The sequence below is a fragment of the Asterias rubens genome, chromosome 9, assembly GCF_902459465.1.
Source record: "Asterias rubens chromosome 9, eAstRub1.3, whole genome shotgun sequence".
Taxonomy (NCBI): domain Eukaryota; kingdom Metazoa; phylum Echinodermata; class Asteroidea; order Forcipulatida; family Asteriidae; genus Asterias; species Asterias rubens.
The window spans coordinates 15,557,269-15,571,743 of NC_047070.1; the positions used below are offsets into that span (position 1 = coordinate 15,557,269).

General features: G+C 40.4%; 2 protein-coding genes across 3 annotated transcripts; one reads left to right on the plus strand and one right to left on the minus strand.

Annotated features, from left to right (window-relative positions):
• Window positions 1-303: 303 nt before the first annotated feature.
• LOC117294378 (homeobox protein Hox-B1-like) lies at window positions 304-5,474 on the minus strand. The gene is made up of 3 exons (XM_033776755.1): window positions 4,456-5,474; window positions 3,671-3,840; window positions 304-2,262 (listed from the first exon to the last, which is right to left on the minus strand). Exons 1-3 carry the CDS (start codon window positions 5,138-5,140, stop codon window positions 1,768-1,770), a joined length of 1,350 nt encoding a protein of 449 aa, XP_033632646.1. The 5' UTR covers window positions 5,141-5,474; the 3' UTR covers window positions 304-1,767.
• A 1,453-nt stretch (window positions 5,475-6,927) lies between these two features.
• LOC117295030 (beta-1,4-galactosyltransferase 7-like) lies at window positions 6,928-13,335 on the plus strand. Of its 2 annotated transcripts, XM_033777594.1 has the most exons (7): window positions 6,928-7,025; window positions 8,325-8,478; window positions 8,698-8,744; window positions 9,816-10,047; window positions 10,808-10,891; window positions 12,227-12,331; window positions 13,012-13,335. In XM_033777594.1, the coding sequence occupies exons 2-7, from the start codon at window positions 8,356-8,358 to the stop codon at window positions 13,165-13,167; spliced, it is 747 nt and encodes a 248-aa protein (XP_033633485.1). In that variant the 5' UTR covers window positions 6,928-7,025; window positions 8,325-8,355; the 3' UTR covers window positions 13,168-13,335. The 2 variants fall into 2 exon arrangements, with proteins under 2 accessions (XP_033633485.1, XP_033633484.1); XM_033777593.1 differs by having other exon boundaries at window positions 8,325-8,744.
• The last annotated feature ends 1,140 nt before the right edge of the window (window positions 13,336-14,475 follow it).

Sequence of the window (14,475 nt, forward strand, 5' to 3'; positions counted from 1 at the left end):
AGAAGTAATTTTCCACGAATTTGATTTCGAAACCTCGAAATCAACCATCTAAACGCACACACCTTCGTGTGACAATGGTGTTTTTTTCTTTCATTCATATCTCGCAAGTTCGATGACCGATTGAGCTCAGATTTTCACAGGTTTGTTATGTTATGCATATGTTGAGATACACCAACTATGGAGCTAGTCTATGACAATTACCAATAGTGTCCACTGCCTTTAATTCAGCTTATGCGAACACACTGCTCCAGTCACTCAACCATTACGTTAAATATGAAATCAAGTTGTGTTAAATATTGGCCGAATAACATCGACTAAAATAATGATAACCAACAAAGTTTGCCGAATCAATCAAACAACGATTACTTACTCGTAGTATCAATTGCATAAGGTACTCCATAAATTCAAAAATGTAAATCTTCAATTCAAAAATGAAATAATAATGAAAGGTTTGATATTGCTGATTTGGAGGACAGTGACCCCCCTGGAAATCTTGGACTTCGCACCTTCAAATTCCCGGAACAGACTGATGAAATAAAATCGTGTTTGGTCCCATCATGTGGCCTTACAGCTCACATTCTCCCCGTGTGTAAATACCAACTAATATTTGGAGAAGTTAATTGCCTAATTAATTGTTAAAACAAAACAGCCCAAGATATTTACCAGTCACTCAGTTGCTTTAATTGATTGTAAATAAATATTAACAGCAAATGTTTTGAAAGGAACTATTATGGGAAGTAAACATCTACATGTATATCCTTCATCAAAAATGCAAAACAAATACTTCTCAAAAACTTTATAAAGTTTATCTTTAAACAACACTGTTTCTTGACAGTTGGTTGGTAATGACGTCAGAATGACGTCAGACCTAATCTGGTTATTGTCCACAGAATGAGTTTTATAAAAATAGCATCAAAACACTGATGTCTTAACATTTCTTCAGAAAGACAGTACAACACATTACCAAACGGCACAGAGAGTTTTTTTTTCTCAACAAAACCATTCACCACTTGGAATAACATAACAATAATAAATATTGTGTAAGACAGAGACGGAAATAAATAATCATAAATTAAACAATAAAGTGCTTCTTTCTGTTATTTTATCAACTGACTCTTTCTTGAGCAGACTCTTCACGTTTGTGTGTGAATAAAATAAACCACACATGCCACATCTGGAACAAACTGATGAAACAAAATGCGTACAATTCAAGATCGCAGTGTCCCTTTAAACGTGGCACGAAACAGTTACTACCTCATGAATGCTATTGATCTTATAAGAAAGCCAGTTACCACCGTTTCATCCTGACTTCTATGTCAAATCATAGAGTAACCGAACAAATCAAAAAAGAAAACTATAAAATGCGTATTTAAGAAAACTGTTTACTCTTTCACGTCAATATTGTGACGCATGAAGTAGACAATGTTTATCTCGGGTGTGACGTGACATTGTGTTTAGTGTGTGTTGCACGGGCAGGTTTCATTGAACATGTAGTCGTAAATTGCATCGGATTGCACGCACCTTTATGAGATGTTTGTTTGTGGAGGTATTTTGTTTTAGTCATCGCAAGACATTGCAATACAGAAAGACCACTTGTCGCACTTATGACGTCACGGGTCTTTGTCGCAGTCACCTCCTGGTGTCTAAACCTGACTAATAATGACGACATTGTCCGGTTGGTTTTTCTTCCTCCATGGGTTGGGGTGACCACCAGTGTGCCACTGAGAAGGCTTTTGAAGATATCGTCATTCATGACGGTTGGACATCTCACACGTGACGAGGGGGATACTGGACGCCCCCATGCGGCCCGATCGTGTTAGTCGAGGTCCAAGGGTGAATGCCAAGCCCAGCTGGAAAGTGTGGGAAAACAGGAGTTCCGTACACAGTTTGTGCTGGACAACAACTTTCTGTCGGTACTGTTGAGGTAGGAGGTTGGCTGTAGATCGTAGAGGGCGCTAGCATTGGATACCACGGTAATCCTTCAGACTGTACTGCTGTCCCGGTAACAACAGTGGGCGTGGTCAAGTTGGATGGCGGTGGGGTGGGAACCACAAACTGTCTTGGCATTGCCATCACCGGGGCGGCAGGTGGCGTGCTCCCATTTGATAACGGTGGAGTTGGGACGGGAAACTGGCCCTGTGTGGCCGCTGGAGGGCACTGTGACGTTCTCATTACCCTGACGGTTTTGGCAGCGGGTGGGAATATTTCGCCCGGTCTTTGACGCTTCCATCTCATTCGTCGGTTTTGAAACCAGGTTTTTACCTAACGGAAAAATGTGAAATATATTGTGTACTGACATGATATGTTCTCGTAGTGTGTGTTAGCTTTGTGTTAGATGGAAGATAAATGACTGGTGGTCAGAAATACATGTGTAATGTTGTTTAAAGTAAACTTTAGCCTCACAAAAGAACCACGCCTATATAGGCCGGGAAGAAGACAACTTGTTGTCCCACCCAATGTTGATAACAATTTCCCAGACAAATTCGATGTGAAGCTCTCTCGAAATAGAGAACAGTTTGATTCAAATGAATTGTTGTGGGTCTTGAAACAGTGTGATAGTTAAAAATGTGTGTACCCTTCCGAAAAAAAGTTGTTCTTTATTAGGCCTACTCGGCAAGCATCCGCCTCAAAACTCTTAACTCTAAAATTTTTTTGATATGATTCATTTCTGGGTAAATTTAGGCATTTTTTTCCATTTCAAAGTTTCAAAGCCAAACTTTTTATGATATGAACAAAACATGTCCTATATAGGCATCATTTTTTTTTACAGTTTCATTCGTTTTATGGCAAAAGAGCTCATCTCTGTAATTGCTTTTTCAAAATATCAAAAAAATATCGAGATAAGCTAGCTGCCGAAAGTGCCGCGTTGGATACACCAAGGCTTGCTCTACACGGTGGGGATGAATGCTGATCACGCCTTAAATTTTACTTTACAATGTTAAGAAAACGATTACAAATTGTATTTATAGGGATCAACTGGATTAGCCTGAGACCTCCAACCATCCCAGTAAAGCTCTATTGATCCACACACCATACAATGATTAGACCTTGATCGATGTCAGACTATTCTACTAATACAGTGGATCAGCTTTCCTGGGATTATCCCATAATATTAAACTTCACTATTTGCGCTCTATTTCACCACGTGGGAACTTTAGTGACACAATGTATAACTTGTTTTTGTGTGGCTGTGTGTTACCACTGTTTGGTGTACAAAGTGCAAGCCCATTTTGATTTACATACAGTGGAGAGTTTGTTATTAAAGTTTGTCATTTCTTAAAAATTTGTATCACTCATGCACTCAGTAAGTCTAAAGGTAAAATCCATCAAACAAAATATCTCAATATAACCTACAGTACTCAGTCTGTTGAAGTTACATTGCAATTAGTGGTAATGAATGTTTAGACGGCACAAAGAACATCACAGCTCTACCAAAAAATAAGAAATGTTAACCTCTTTCTGAGATGTTTACACTTTTAGTAAGCCAATTTTTTAAGACAAAGACCTTTGGCCTGCATTCCTTAACATTTGAACCACCATTTTCTTCTGCAAAGCTTTTGCATTTCAACTCATTGCACGCACGCAACTTTTGTAAGCGTATATCATTGTTGTTTTGGGGTAAGAAAGTGACAAAATTAAATAGTTACTCGGTAATTAAATTTTGAAGTACCTGTGTTTCTTCCAGTCCAAGCTGTACAGCAAGCTCCTTGCGATCTAAGATATTCAGGTACATACTAATCTTGAAGTATTTTTCCATGTACTCCACTTGCTCCTTTCTGAACGTTGTTCTTAATTTCCTTTTCTTGAGTTGGGGCAAATTGCACTCCGGTGGGGCCGGTCCTGCATAGATAGTGAAACAGTAAATTTGATAACTTTGACAAAAGCTCTTTGACAATTTCAAGCGAGTTGGCGAACCATTTGAAACCATTCAAAGGCTCAGTGCAAAGAACTGTGCATACTTTGACTACCGTATAGATTCATTCTCCACAATGACTGCATGATATAAGTCTGTCATTCAAAATGGACGATTTCAATTAGTCAAAATGGATTGAGTTACCTAGCGCAAGAACCATACAAAAGGGCGCGCAAGGTGGGTTAAAAAGGGGGTACAGAGTTAGTTATTTATTAACTAACACAGAATCTAGCAGTAAAAGAGGAAACAACAAAATGTTAAAGATGACCACACTGGGGTGGGGCATTTTCCATTTTCTGGACCTGGATCAAAATTTTTTCAACGCTCTAATAAGAGCAAAACGAGAAAGGAAAACCCAGTGCAGTCAAGTTGGGACTTGAACTCAATCCACATTTAAAGGGCCCGGTGGCATTCGAACCGGGGTCCCAGAGATGGACGGCGAGGCAAGACACCACTTAACAACTCAAACTAAACAATTCAAGTGATTATACCAGTGACACAGGAAGTCAAACAATATTCCATTTGACTTTATAAATACTAACGTTTTGTGATCATCCTGCCATCTCCAAGTCCAATATGTGTGATAGGAGCCACTGCCATAGTTGGCTGGCAGACTGGACGCCATGTTGGTTTAATAACTCCAGAAAAGCTGGCTGTCTCTGTGGCGACATTGCTACACTGCCCATGAGTTTGCTGGTACCGGCTATTTGATGAGGCTGGTGGTGGAACCCAACCCGTTGATTTTACTCCACTCTTTGTAGCAATCTTCAGGAGACCAACACCTTTATTGGAGTCTCCTTGAGGGTACGAGTAGAAAGGCAAATGATCATTGCTCATAGATGTAATAACATGCAGTGGAGTCATGAACTTCTTGGCTGCTGATTCCACGTAAGGATAGTTGAGTTGTTGTGGAGGCATCATAGGCGAAGGTGTCATGCTATGATAAAGCATGTTGTTGCAATGCTCTACGGGTACGTGTGCCTGTGAAGAGGTAGAACCCAGTACCAACCCAGATGATGGTGCCCGGTAGGGTAGAGGTGCTTGACTTGTACGCGATGATACCACAGTGTCAGTAAAAGTATTTGATGTTGGGATGGGCAAGTAGCTACCGAAGATACTATCCTCAAGTGACTGTGATCCGTCCCTGGTTTCAATATTGTTATGTTGCCGGTTAATCCATGTGGAGGTTGTAGCAGACTCAATACCAAACGCATTGGAGTACATCATGGCGCCACTAATTGACCCAAACGATTCACAAACAATGACATTCAACTCAGCACCTTCAATCCCTTCTCCAATAATCACTTCCTACGAAAAGTGTCTTAAAATTTCAAGGCAATTTATACCCCTTGTAGAGCAGTATAGACCCAGGGCTAACACCTCATGGAATACCACCGAGTAATGAACTGAATTCTGTCTTGTATGGGTGGATTAACAGTTACCCCATGATCAAAACCAACTCTTGCCCGGTACCAACCATTATAATGTACAAGATCATTGAAGCCGAGTGTAGCCTCTGTATACAACAAAAAGCTACCATAGAATTTAAGGACAGGGCATTTTAGCCACCCATTGTAGCAAATTGAAGCCTCTATTATCCTTAATCCAGTTGCGTTTATAATCACCAGTTGGTGTTTTGTGTAATGTTCTTTATTGGCAGGAGGGGAGGGCTGGATATTTAAATTCGGCTGCGTTCTAAGAATTGCTTAGAAGCTACCAAGTAAATTAAATTGGGTTGATTGGGGAGTTGGAAAATCAATTTTGGTAATGTGCACTGGAAACTGTGTTGAACAATGAGGGTTACCCAGTCCAAAGAGTGTTGTGAATACTGTGGAGCAATAACCTATAATGGAAATGAGGAAACACACATGGCCTGGTCTTTTGGCTTCCTCATTCCGTAATTTGTTTTTGTGTCCAGAGTAGAGTAGAAGAAAATAAAAAAGCTTGTCAGAAATGTTTCCGGAGTTGTTGTCACAAGCATGAATAACAAATACAAAACTGTCAATTTATCCCGTGACGAGAAACTCCACTTATTTGACACAAGGGTCGGTACAAGTGCATCAGAGGGGGAAGGTTTGTTTTTCTATAAAAAGGTCCAAAGTCCCCCCTCCCCCAAGGAAGCAGTTGCGATAGTTTTAACAATCTATTATATATATATAAAAATGATTGCATAAAGAACTATGACAAATGGTGCCCCCCCCCCTGCAGCGTCCCCTACACTTGCAAAACAAAGGCATTACCCCAAAACACTGCAATAAACCCATTCCCCTGTCCTCCCCCACTTCATCTGTCATGCCCCCCCCCCCTTTGCCGAACAAGTCCTGACTATCCGTTGCCGACCCCTCCCCCTTCTTCAAAACCAAGAAAATGTTACTTATTCTGTCCTTACTCTATGTTATGACTTGTGACGTAATGGGATGGTCAAAAATGGGAAGGTCTGTTTTTCTCACTCCGCCCCCCCCCCTTCTTCAAAGAGAAATCTTACCTTTTTATGAATTCAAAGTTCGTTGAAAATGGAGAGGTTCTTTTCTGGCCCCACCCTCCTTCAAAGCCAAGACAAACTTATGGGGCACAAGGGTTGTAGAAGTTTAATGAGAAGGGGAGTCCTGCTTAGCAGCCCCCTTCGTTAGAAAATGGGCAAGTTTTGGTTGCCTACCCCACCTTTTACTTCGACCAAAGACAAACTTACTATGTGTGTTTCTGCCCGCCCCACTTCTTCTTCGATCACGCAAAGAAAGTTTACTTATGTGGCACAAAGGTCGTTAGAAAATAGATTGTTTTTCTGCTCCTGCTTTCTTCGAACTCAAGACACTTTTTATTTATGTGAACAAGAGACGATATAGAGGGAAGAAGAGACGGTAGGAAATGGGAAGGTTAGTTTATTGTCCACACCCCCGCTCCGGCAGCAGCTGTCCTCGCGTGTCCCCGCCCTTCCCTTTCCCACCGTGTAAAACGCCCTCTATCGAAATATTTTCTGCCTAGACTGGCGCCGAACCTTAAGTCTTTTCTTTCCCGTGATTTCAGTAGGTGGACTGGGAACATGACCATTGATGAACACAATGAATTTCCTTGTTTTCAACCAAGTCTTGACATTTTTTACGGGGATTTCTTGGTGAGTATGGACCCATTGGACCGATCGTGAATGACATTATTAAATAGGAACCTCATAGGCATTATTACATAACTATTTAAATATAAGTCAATGATCTCACTGTAGTGTTACCAAAGTTGAATCAGTCATGTTTTCCAGACCGTTTTAATTCATCATTCATCATCATCATGGATGGTCATTCACTCATTGACTAGTACAAGTCGACTCAGTCTTGATGATGTGTCACTGGACATGCTGGACACTGTGTCACCTGTTTCTATGCTGTCATTAACTATGCACAATATAGTGACTGAATTACACTGTGTGTCAGTGTCATTGTCATTTGTATGTGGCAATTAACACTGCTCTGGAGTCTCAGTCACTGCACTGGTCGGAGAGTGAGTGCTCCGAGCGTTGTGGTTGACTCTCTTTTTAATTTAATGACACAGACTGGGTGCGTATATCACTACACTTACAGACAGTACAGCTCATGTCTAGGACTACTCATGTCCATGAGCTCAAATTCCATAAGCTCAAATTTACAATTTGAGCTCATGAGAAATGGGCAAGGAACGCCAGCCAGGGAACTTGCTCTTTATAGCAAATAGCTTAATTGAAATTTATATTAAATCAATTCAGAATCATTGGTCCTAACCTAACAAAATATAAATAATTTCTCTGAAGAAGGTCCGGTTTGGATCGAAAGCTAAGGCCACCTACCCTATTCATTATTAATAATTTACGATAATAATATATAATGTTAATTATTAAGTTGTCTTGTTTGGAATTGTCTTTTATTGAGACTTGGGAAGTGTGACGACTGTATGGTTGAATCAGTCCACTGAGTAAGTTTGAGACCTCCAGGGATCCAGAGCCCCACTTCAATCAAAGCAAGATTTTCTGCTTAAAATAAAATCTTTATGAAATGACCAAGCTTACTTCAAACCCCAATGTTGTTGTCATCAAAGAAACAAAAGGCCTTACTGAATAACAATGTCTTCTGAAACATCTAAGATTTTGATCTGGGGCTATTCTCAACACTATTAATTAATATTAGAACCAACCGTGAAGATAGAACACAAAGAAGAAATTTAAATTTGACATGTTTAAAGATGAATACCCCAGAGAATTATTCAAGGGAAAACCCAAACCACATAGTGCACCCGGTGGGATTCAGACCAGGGTCCCGTAGGTGGAAGGCGAGGTAAGACACCCCACAACACCAACCTGACCACCCCAGGTGTGTATGTATTATTTTACACTATTCAGCAACATTGTTGACATCTCAATTACGTACATGTGTTCATTTTTCTTCTTTAGGTATGATGCCTGCCTCTAAGAGTGTATTAAGATGGCTTCCTACCACTGGTTAACTCCCAGCCGTCTTCTAATCTTCATTCTTGCCTTCTCGATCATTAGCTTCATCCTTTTCTCACTGAGTGACGACTGCACTTGTGCAACCATCGATACATTGGTACGAAAAGTCAGACAGTTACAGGAAGAGATAAGAACAAAAGATGATATTCTCTCAAGTCAGAAATCTTCGTCATCACGAAGAGACAAAATGGAGGCAAGAGAAAAGGAAGAGCAAGGATGGGATCCACACGTTCTTTGCATCCTGATTCCATTCAGAAATCGTTTTGAAGAGTTAATGGAATTCATTCCTTTTATGGACAAATTTTTATCTCATCAGATGGTCAAGCATAAATTTTATGTCATCAATCAAATAGACACTCACAGGTGAGTTTCACGTTCCGTCTTTGCATTTTCTTTCATTTGACAAAAGCGTAAGCTGTTACCAAACTGGGGCTCAAACAAGGGAGTCAAAGAAAAGTTATTGGACTTTATTGACATTTGCCATTGTTTCCCATGGTCGCGTAGAATCTTCAATTCTATAACAAAACAATGTATTTCTGTTCCTTCATCATTTTCCTGTCATTTTGCCTGAAAACAATCAAGATTATCAGTGTTTGTGAGGGCCATGAGGTCCTTTTGCAACCTGTTTGCATTTTTAAAAATTAATTATTCATAATGAAATGGGCATTATTTATATGCAAAGTGCTGAGCGATGAACCAATCAAAATGCAAACTTCCCCAAGGTTGGCCTATGTTGGGATACGATTGTTGTTTTCTCAGCCAGTGTGCATAATTTGTTAATGTACTGAATGCTGACCCGCTGAACCCCCTCGCTTCTGATTGGTTTGGATATTTGCTACTGATTTGAAACTCTAAGTCGTGATGTACCACTTGGTGCACGGTCTCCCCTTCCTGCTCCATAAAGCTGTCCAAACAAAAGGCTGATGTGTATGGTGATAAATACTTATGGTGCGTTAGTCATTTGTACAAAGGGTCAGTAAGACAGTGGACACTATTGGTAATTGTCAAAGACCAGTCTTTTCACTTGCTGTATCTCATCATATGCGTGAAATAACAAACCTGTAAAAATTTGAGCTAATTCGGTCATCGAACTTGCAAGATAATAATGAAAGAAAAAACACCCTTGTAACACGAAGTTGTGTGCGTTTAGATGGTTGATTTCGAGACCTCAAGTTCTAAATCTGAGGTCTCGAAATCAAATTCGTGGTAAATTGTTCCTTTCTCGAAAACTATGGCACTTCAGAGGGAGCCGTTTCACACAATGTTTTATACCATCAACCTCTCCCCATTACTCGTCACCAAGAAAGGTTTTGTGCTAATAATTATTTTGAGTAATTACCAATAGTGTCCACTGCCTTTAATCTATATTTTTCTACACTAAGGTTCCAAATCTCCACTTTAAAATGAACTTGTTTCTTGTCTTCTTACATGAAGATTTAACAGAGCTTCACTACTCAACGCCGGGTTTAAGGAGCTGAGTGAAGATTGCAGTTACATAGCATTACATGATGTGGACTTACTCCCTCGTAATCCTGCCATTTCTTACCACTATGACAATGTGCTCAATGGACCTCATCACGTCTCCTCACCAGAACTTCATCCCAAGTATGATTATAGCAAGTTTATTGGAGGGATAATGCTGATGACGTGTGAACAGTTTCAGAAGGTAAGGATGATTTTACTCCACGACATGATTTATAGACTTATTAAAGGCACTCGACACCTTTGGTAATTTGTCAAAGACCGGTATTCTCACTTTGTGTATCCAAACATGCAGAAAAATCTGTGAAAATATTGACTCGTCTGTCATCGAAGTTGCAAGAGAATAGTGCTAGTAAAAAACACACTTGCTGCACAAGATTGTGTGCTTTCAGATGGCTTCTGTTCAACGTGCCTGTGCTAACTGAGCTATTAAGTCAATTATGCTGGGGGTCTCCCTATTTTATCAATATCTTTTTTTGGGCTGCCAGCCAGAGCTAAAGTTTTAAATGTGGGAAAAGTCATATAGGACTTAAAGAAGACTCTACAGAGCTTAATGCTGAGCAAGAAACTACCGAGCCAAACTGATCCCCCTTTTCACGTCACTCGGTGTTATTGTAAAATGTTTCTCCCTGCTTTCATTTGCGGTTTCCTTTGGTGCAATTATACTTTTGTGACAAACGATTGGTTGTTGTTTTTTTTTTCTGCGAGAACCAAGCATGGCATTCTTCTTCACTGTATCATACTTCCTGCAAATGCCAATGCGATACAAATTTTGACATCACAAGTTATTTGTTGAAATGTGTTCAACTCCTGCGAAACATTCGCTGTGAAAACAACACTGTGACCTTTAAAATTTGTATCGCATTCGCAGGAAGTATGATCCAGGCTTCATCTATCATATAAACCACATTATTATTATTTACTTTTTCCTTTGTTCTTTGCAGTTAAATGGTTTATCAAATCGATTTTGGGGCTGGGGTAGAGAGGACGATGAGCTTTATATGAGGATACAAGAAGCAAACATGAAGGTAAGGTATTTTATTATTATTCATAAATTACCCCAGACAGTTTAGTGAGTCATATTGGTTGAAAGGTGGTCACATGACCATGTTTACCCAGGTATCCATCATCATCAAGTCGACTCTCGACGTACTGCAACAAAAGCAGGCCCCACATCAGGAAATCCCATGGCTATCCTGATCAACAAAAGCAGGCCCCACATCAGGATCTCCCATGGCTGTCCTGATCAACAAAAGCAGGCCCCACACCAGGATCTCCCATGGCTGTCCTGATCAACAAAAGCAGGCCCCACACCAGGATCTCCCATGGCTGTCCTGATCAACAAAAACAGGCCCAACACCAGGATCTCCCATGGCTGTCCTGATCAACAAAAGCAGGCCCCACATCAGGATCTCCCATGGCTATCCTGATCAACAAAAGCAGGCCCCACACCAGGATCTCCCATGGCTGTCCTGATCAACAAAAGCAGGCCCCACACCAGGATCTCCCATGGCTGTCCTGATCAACAAAAGCAGGCCCCACACCAGGATCTCCCATGGCTGTCCTGATCAACAAAAACAGGCCCAACACCAGGATCTCCCATGGCTGTCCTGATCAACAAAAGCAGGCCCCACACCAGGATCTCCCATGGCTGTCCTGATCAACAAAAGCAGGCCCCACATCAGGATCTCCCATGGCTGTCCTGATCAACAAAAGCAGGCCCCACATCAGGATCTCCCATGGCTATCCTGATCAACAAAAGCAGGCCCCACACCAGGATCTCCCATGGCTGTCCTGATCAACAAAAACAGGCCCAACACCAGGATGTCCCATGGCTGTCCTGATCAACAAAAGCAGGCCCCACACCAGGATCTCCCATGGCTATCCTGATCAACAAAAGCAGGCCCCACACCAGGATCTCCCATGGCTGTCCTGATCAACAAAAACAGGCCCCACATCAGGATCTCCCATGTCTGTCCTGCTCTCACCTGCAGATGTTAGCTCAGTATCACGACGCAACTGGTCCACTCAGGTTAGCGTCTGACCACATCGAGAGGCTGTGGGTTCCCAGAGAATGAGTTGGCTCGCAACTTGGTTTCCACGATCGGCCTGCAGGGGGCGACCAGCAGTGCTCAGGTGTCGCGCTGGTGCCCCCGTTATCAACCTTGCTGTGTAGCTTTTGTTTCTTTGTACTCTCTCTCTCAACCGACTGACTGACTGGCTGATTGTACTGAAGCGTCAAACCTGACTGCTCAGTACTCAAGTGCTTTTAAGAAGAAAGTCTATCATAATACTTAATGCAAATATTGATTCCATTTTTTTCCCAGCAAAACTTGAGTTAACATTGTGTTTTGATTTACCAGATTTCTAGGCCTGAGGAGATTTCTACAGGCAGGAAAACGTTTTATCACATTCACGATAAGAAGAAACGGAAGAGGGATGTGAAGAGATTAGGAAACCAGCATAAAGTAAGTAACTTTGAAAGATATGAAGATCTAGTTGGTTTGCAGTGGCACCATGTATGTATCTACTTGCTGGGTAGATAATGTTCTTTAAGATATTCTTCCTGAAATGCTGGAAACTTCTAAGTTCGAGTCCCAGTCGTGACACCTGTGTCCTTAAGTATGAAAGACACATAACCATGATAATTCTTCCTTGGTTAACAAGGTGCTGTGGCGCGCGCAATGTGCTGCCGACCAAACAGGAACATCGGGGTGAACCCCTCCTCATCCCAGTCGTGACACCTGTGTCCTTAAGTATAAAAGACACATAACCATAATAATTCTTCCTTTGGATGGGACGTAAAACCCTTGGTCCCGTGTGTTGTGTAATGCACACAAAAGAACCCAGTGCGCTTAACGTGATGAGGAGGGGTTCACCCCGATGTTCCTGTTTGATCGGCAGCACATTGCGCCACAGCACCTTGTTAACCATTGGTGCTGTAAAGAAATATGTCTCATACTTTAGAAACAGTAGTTCCACATACCTTGCAGTACAAAATACTGAGTGCTTTGATACACCTCTAGGGGTGTTATGTGATAAAGTGCTAGAGAAGAACCTATTACTTTTATCATTGTTATATGTGGCGGATGTCGTCTGTTTCAAATGTTCATCATTAATTGATAATTTGTATATTTTTGTTACCTAGGAATCCTTTAAGCGGGATCCAGAGACAGGGTTAGACAATGTCCAGTATAGTGTCCGTAGTACACAAGAATTATCCGTCAATGGAGCTGAAGGAATACTGCTTCATGTCATGATAGAATGCGATGTTACGATTACGCCATGGTGTGATGACGCCTAAACACAAAACACTGTCCTGCCAGTCTGTGAACATTTTTGACTCAATTTGTCATTGTAGTTGCAAGAGCATAATAAAGGAAAAGCACCCTCGTTACACAAATTGTGTGCTTTCAGATGCCTAATAAAAGGCTTAGACCTAACCAGAAGTCTTTTATTATTTGTGAGATAATATTACCTCTTTTTCAAAACTATGTTTCTTCAGAGGGAGCCATTTCTCACGATGTTTTATACTACTAACAGCTCTCTATTGCTAATTACCAAAGAAGTTTTTATGCTAACAATTATGTTATGGGATCGGTTCTTGGGATCGGTTGTCGGCAAGAAATAGAAGAATCCAATTAGCCCGAAAGACGGACAGGCATTACTTCTTGTTAATTAGTTTATCCAACCACTCTTCCTTGCCTAATAATATGAAAAATATTTTGAGTTTAGAGGTATTTTGAAGGAAATGTTACTTGTGTTAAAAAAACAGTAATTGTCGAACATCTGTAGGAAGTGAGGATTTACAGACAATATTTATTTTCCATGTTTACAGCCGTGCATAAAACAAATGGAATCATGACCATAAAGTTGAATTGTTAATAATAATTGATGAAAAAAACAAATACTTTAAAACAGTAAAACTCTTGCTGCAGATCATCATGTGCTTTTTGAGCAGAATAGCTTAAGATTATTAATTTCTAATAACAATTTATTTTGTAGTACAAACTAGAATGTGATAATGGACCGAGACGAAAGTGGAATTGAGCTTTATGAATACTACTGTTTCAACGTAGACCAAGCTCTAATAAATGGTCGGAATAGAATCCATTATTCCAAAGGCAACTCCAAATATTGTATTTTCATAACAATTTTCAGATTTATTATTGTTAATTATTGTAATATGGGATTCTAGGCATTCCATGGTGTTGTATAATTATATGGTTTACTGTACCACCATGTGTGTCTTCTAGCTGGGTAGACTATGTTATTTTAAGAACTTGTCTTGCTATCTATTCTACTTTTGCTGGGTAGATTTGTTCTCAAAAGAACATAACCTACCCAGCTAGTAAGATATACACATAGTGTTACCAAATACCATATTACGGTATACAGTATATTGCCATGTTAAAACCTTTTTCATCATTTTTGTTGTAGCCATTTTATGTTTGAGTTTAATAACTGTTGGAGGAAGCTGATATAAGTTTATGTAAAGATTTCAATAATTTTGTTATAGTTTTTAGTCAATCATTTACCGCATACAATGTAGGTGAATTTTGAGACAAGTCCGCCAATCACATTATCCCACCATGTTAAGTTGCCTTTATTT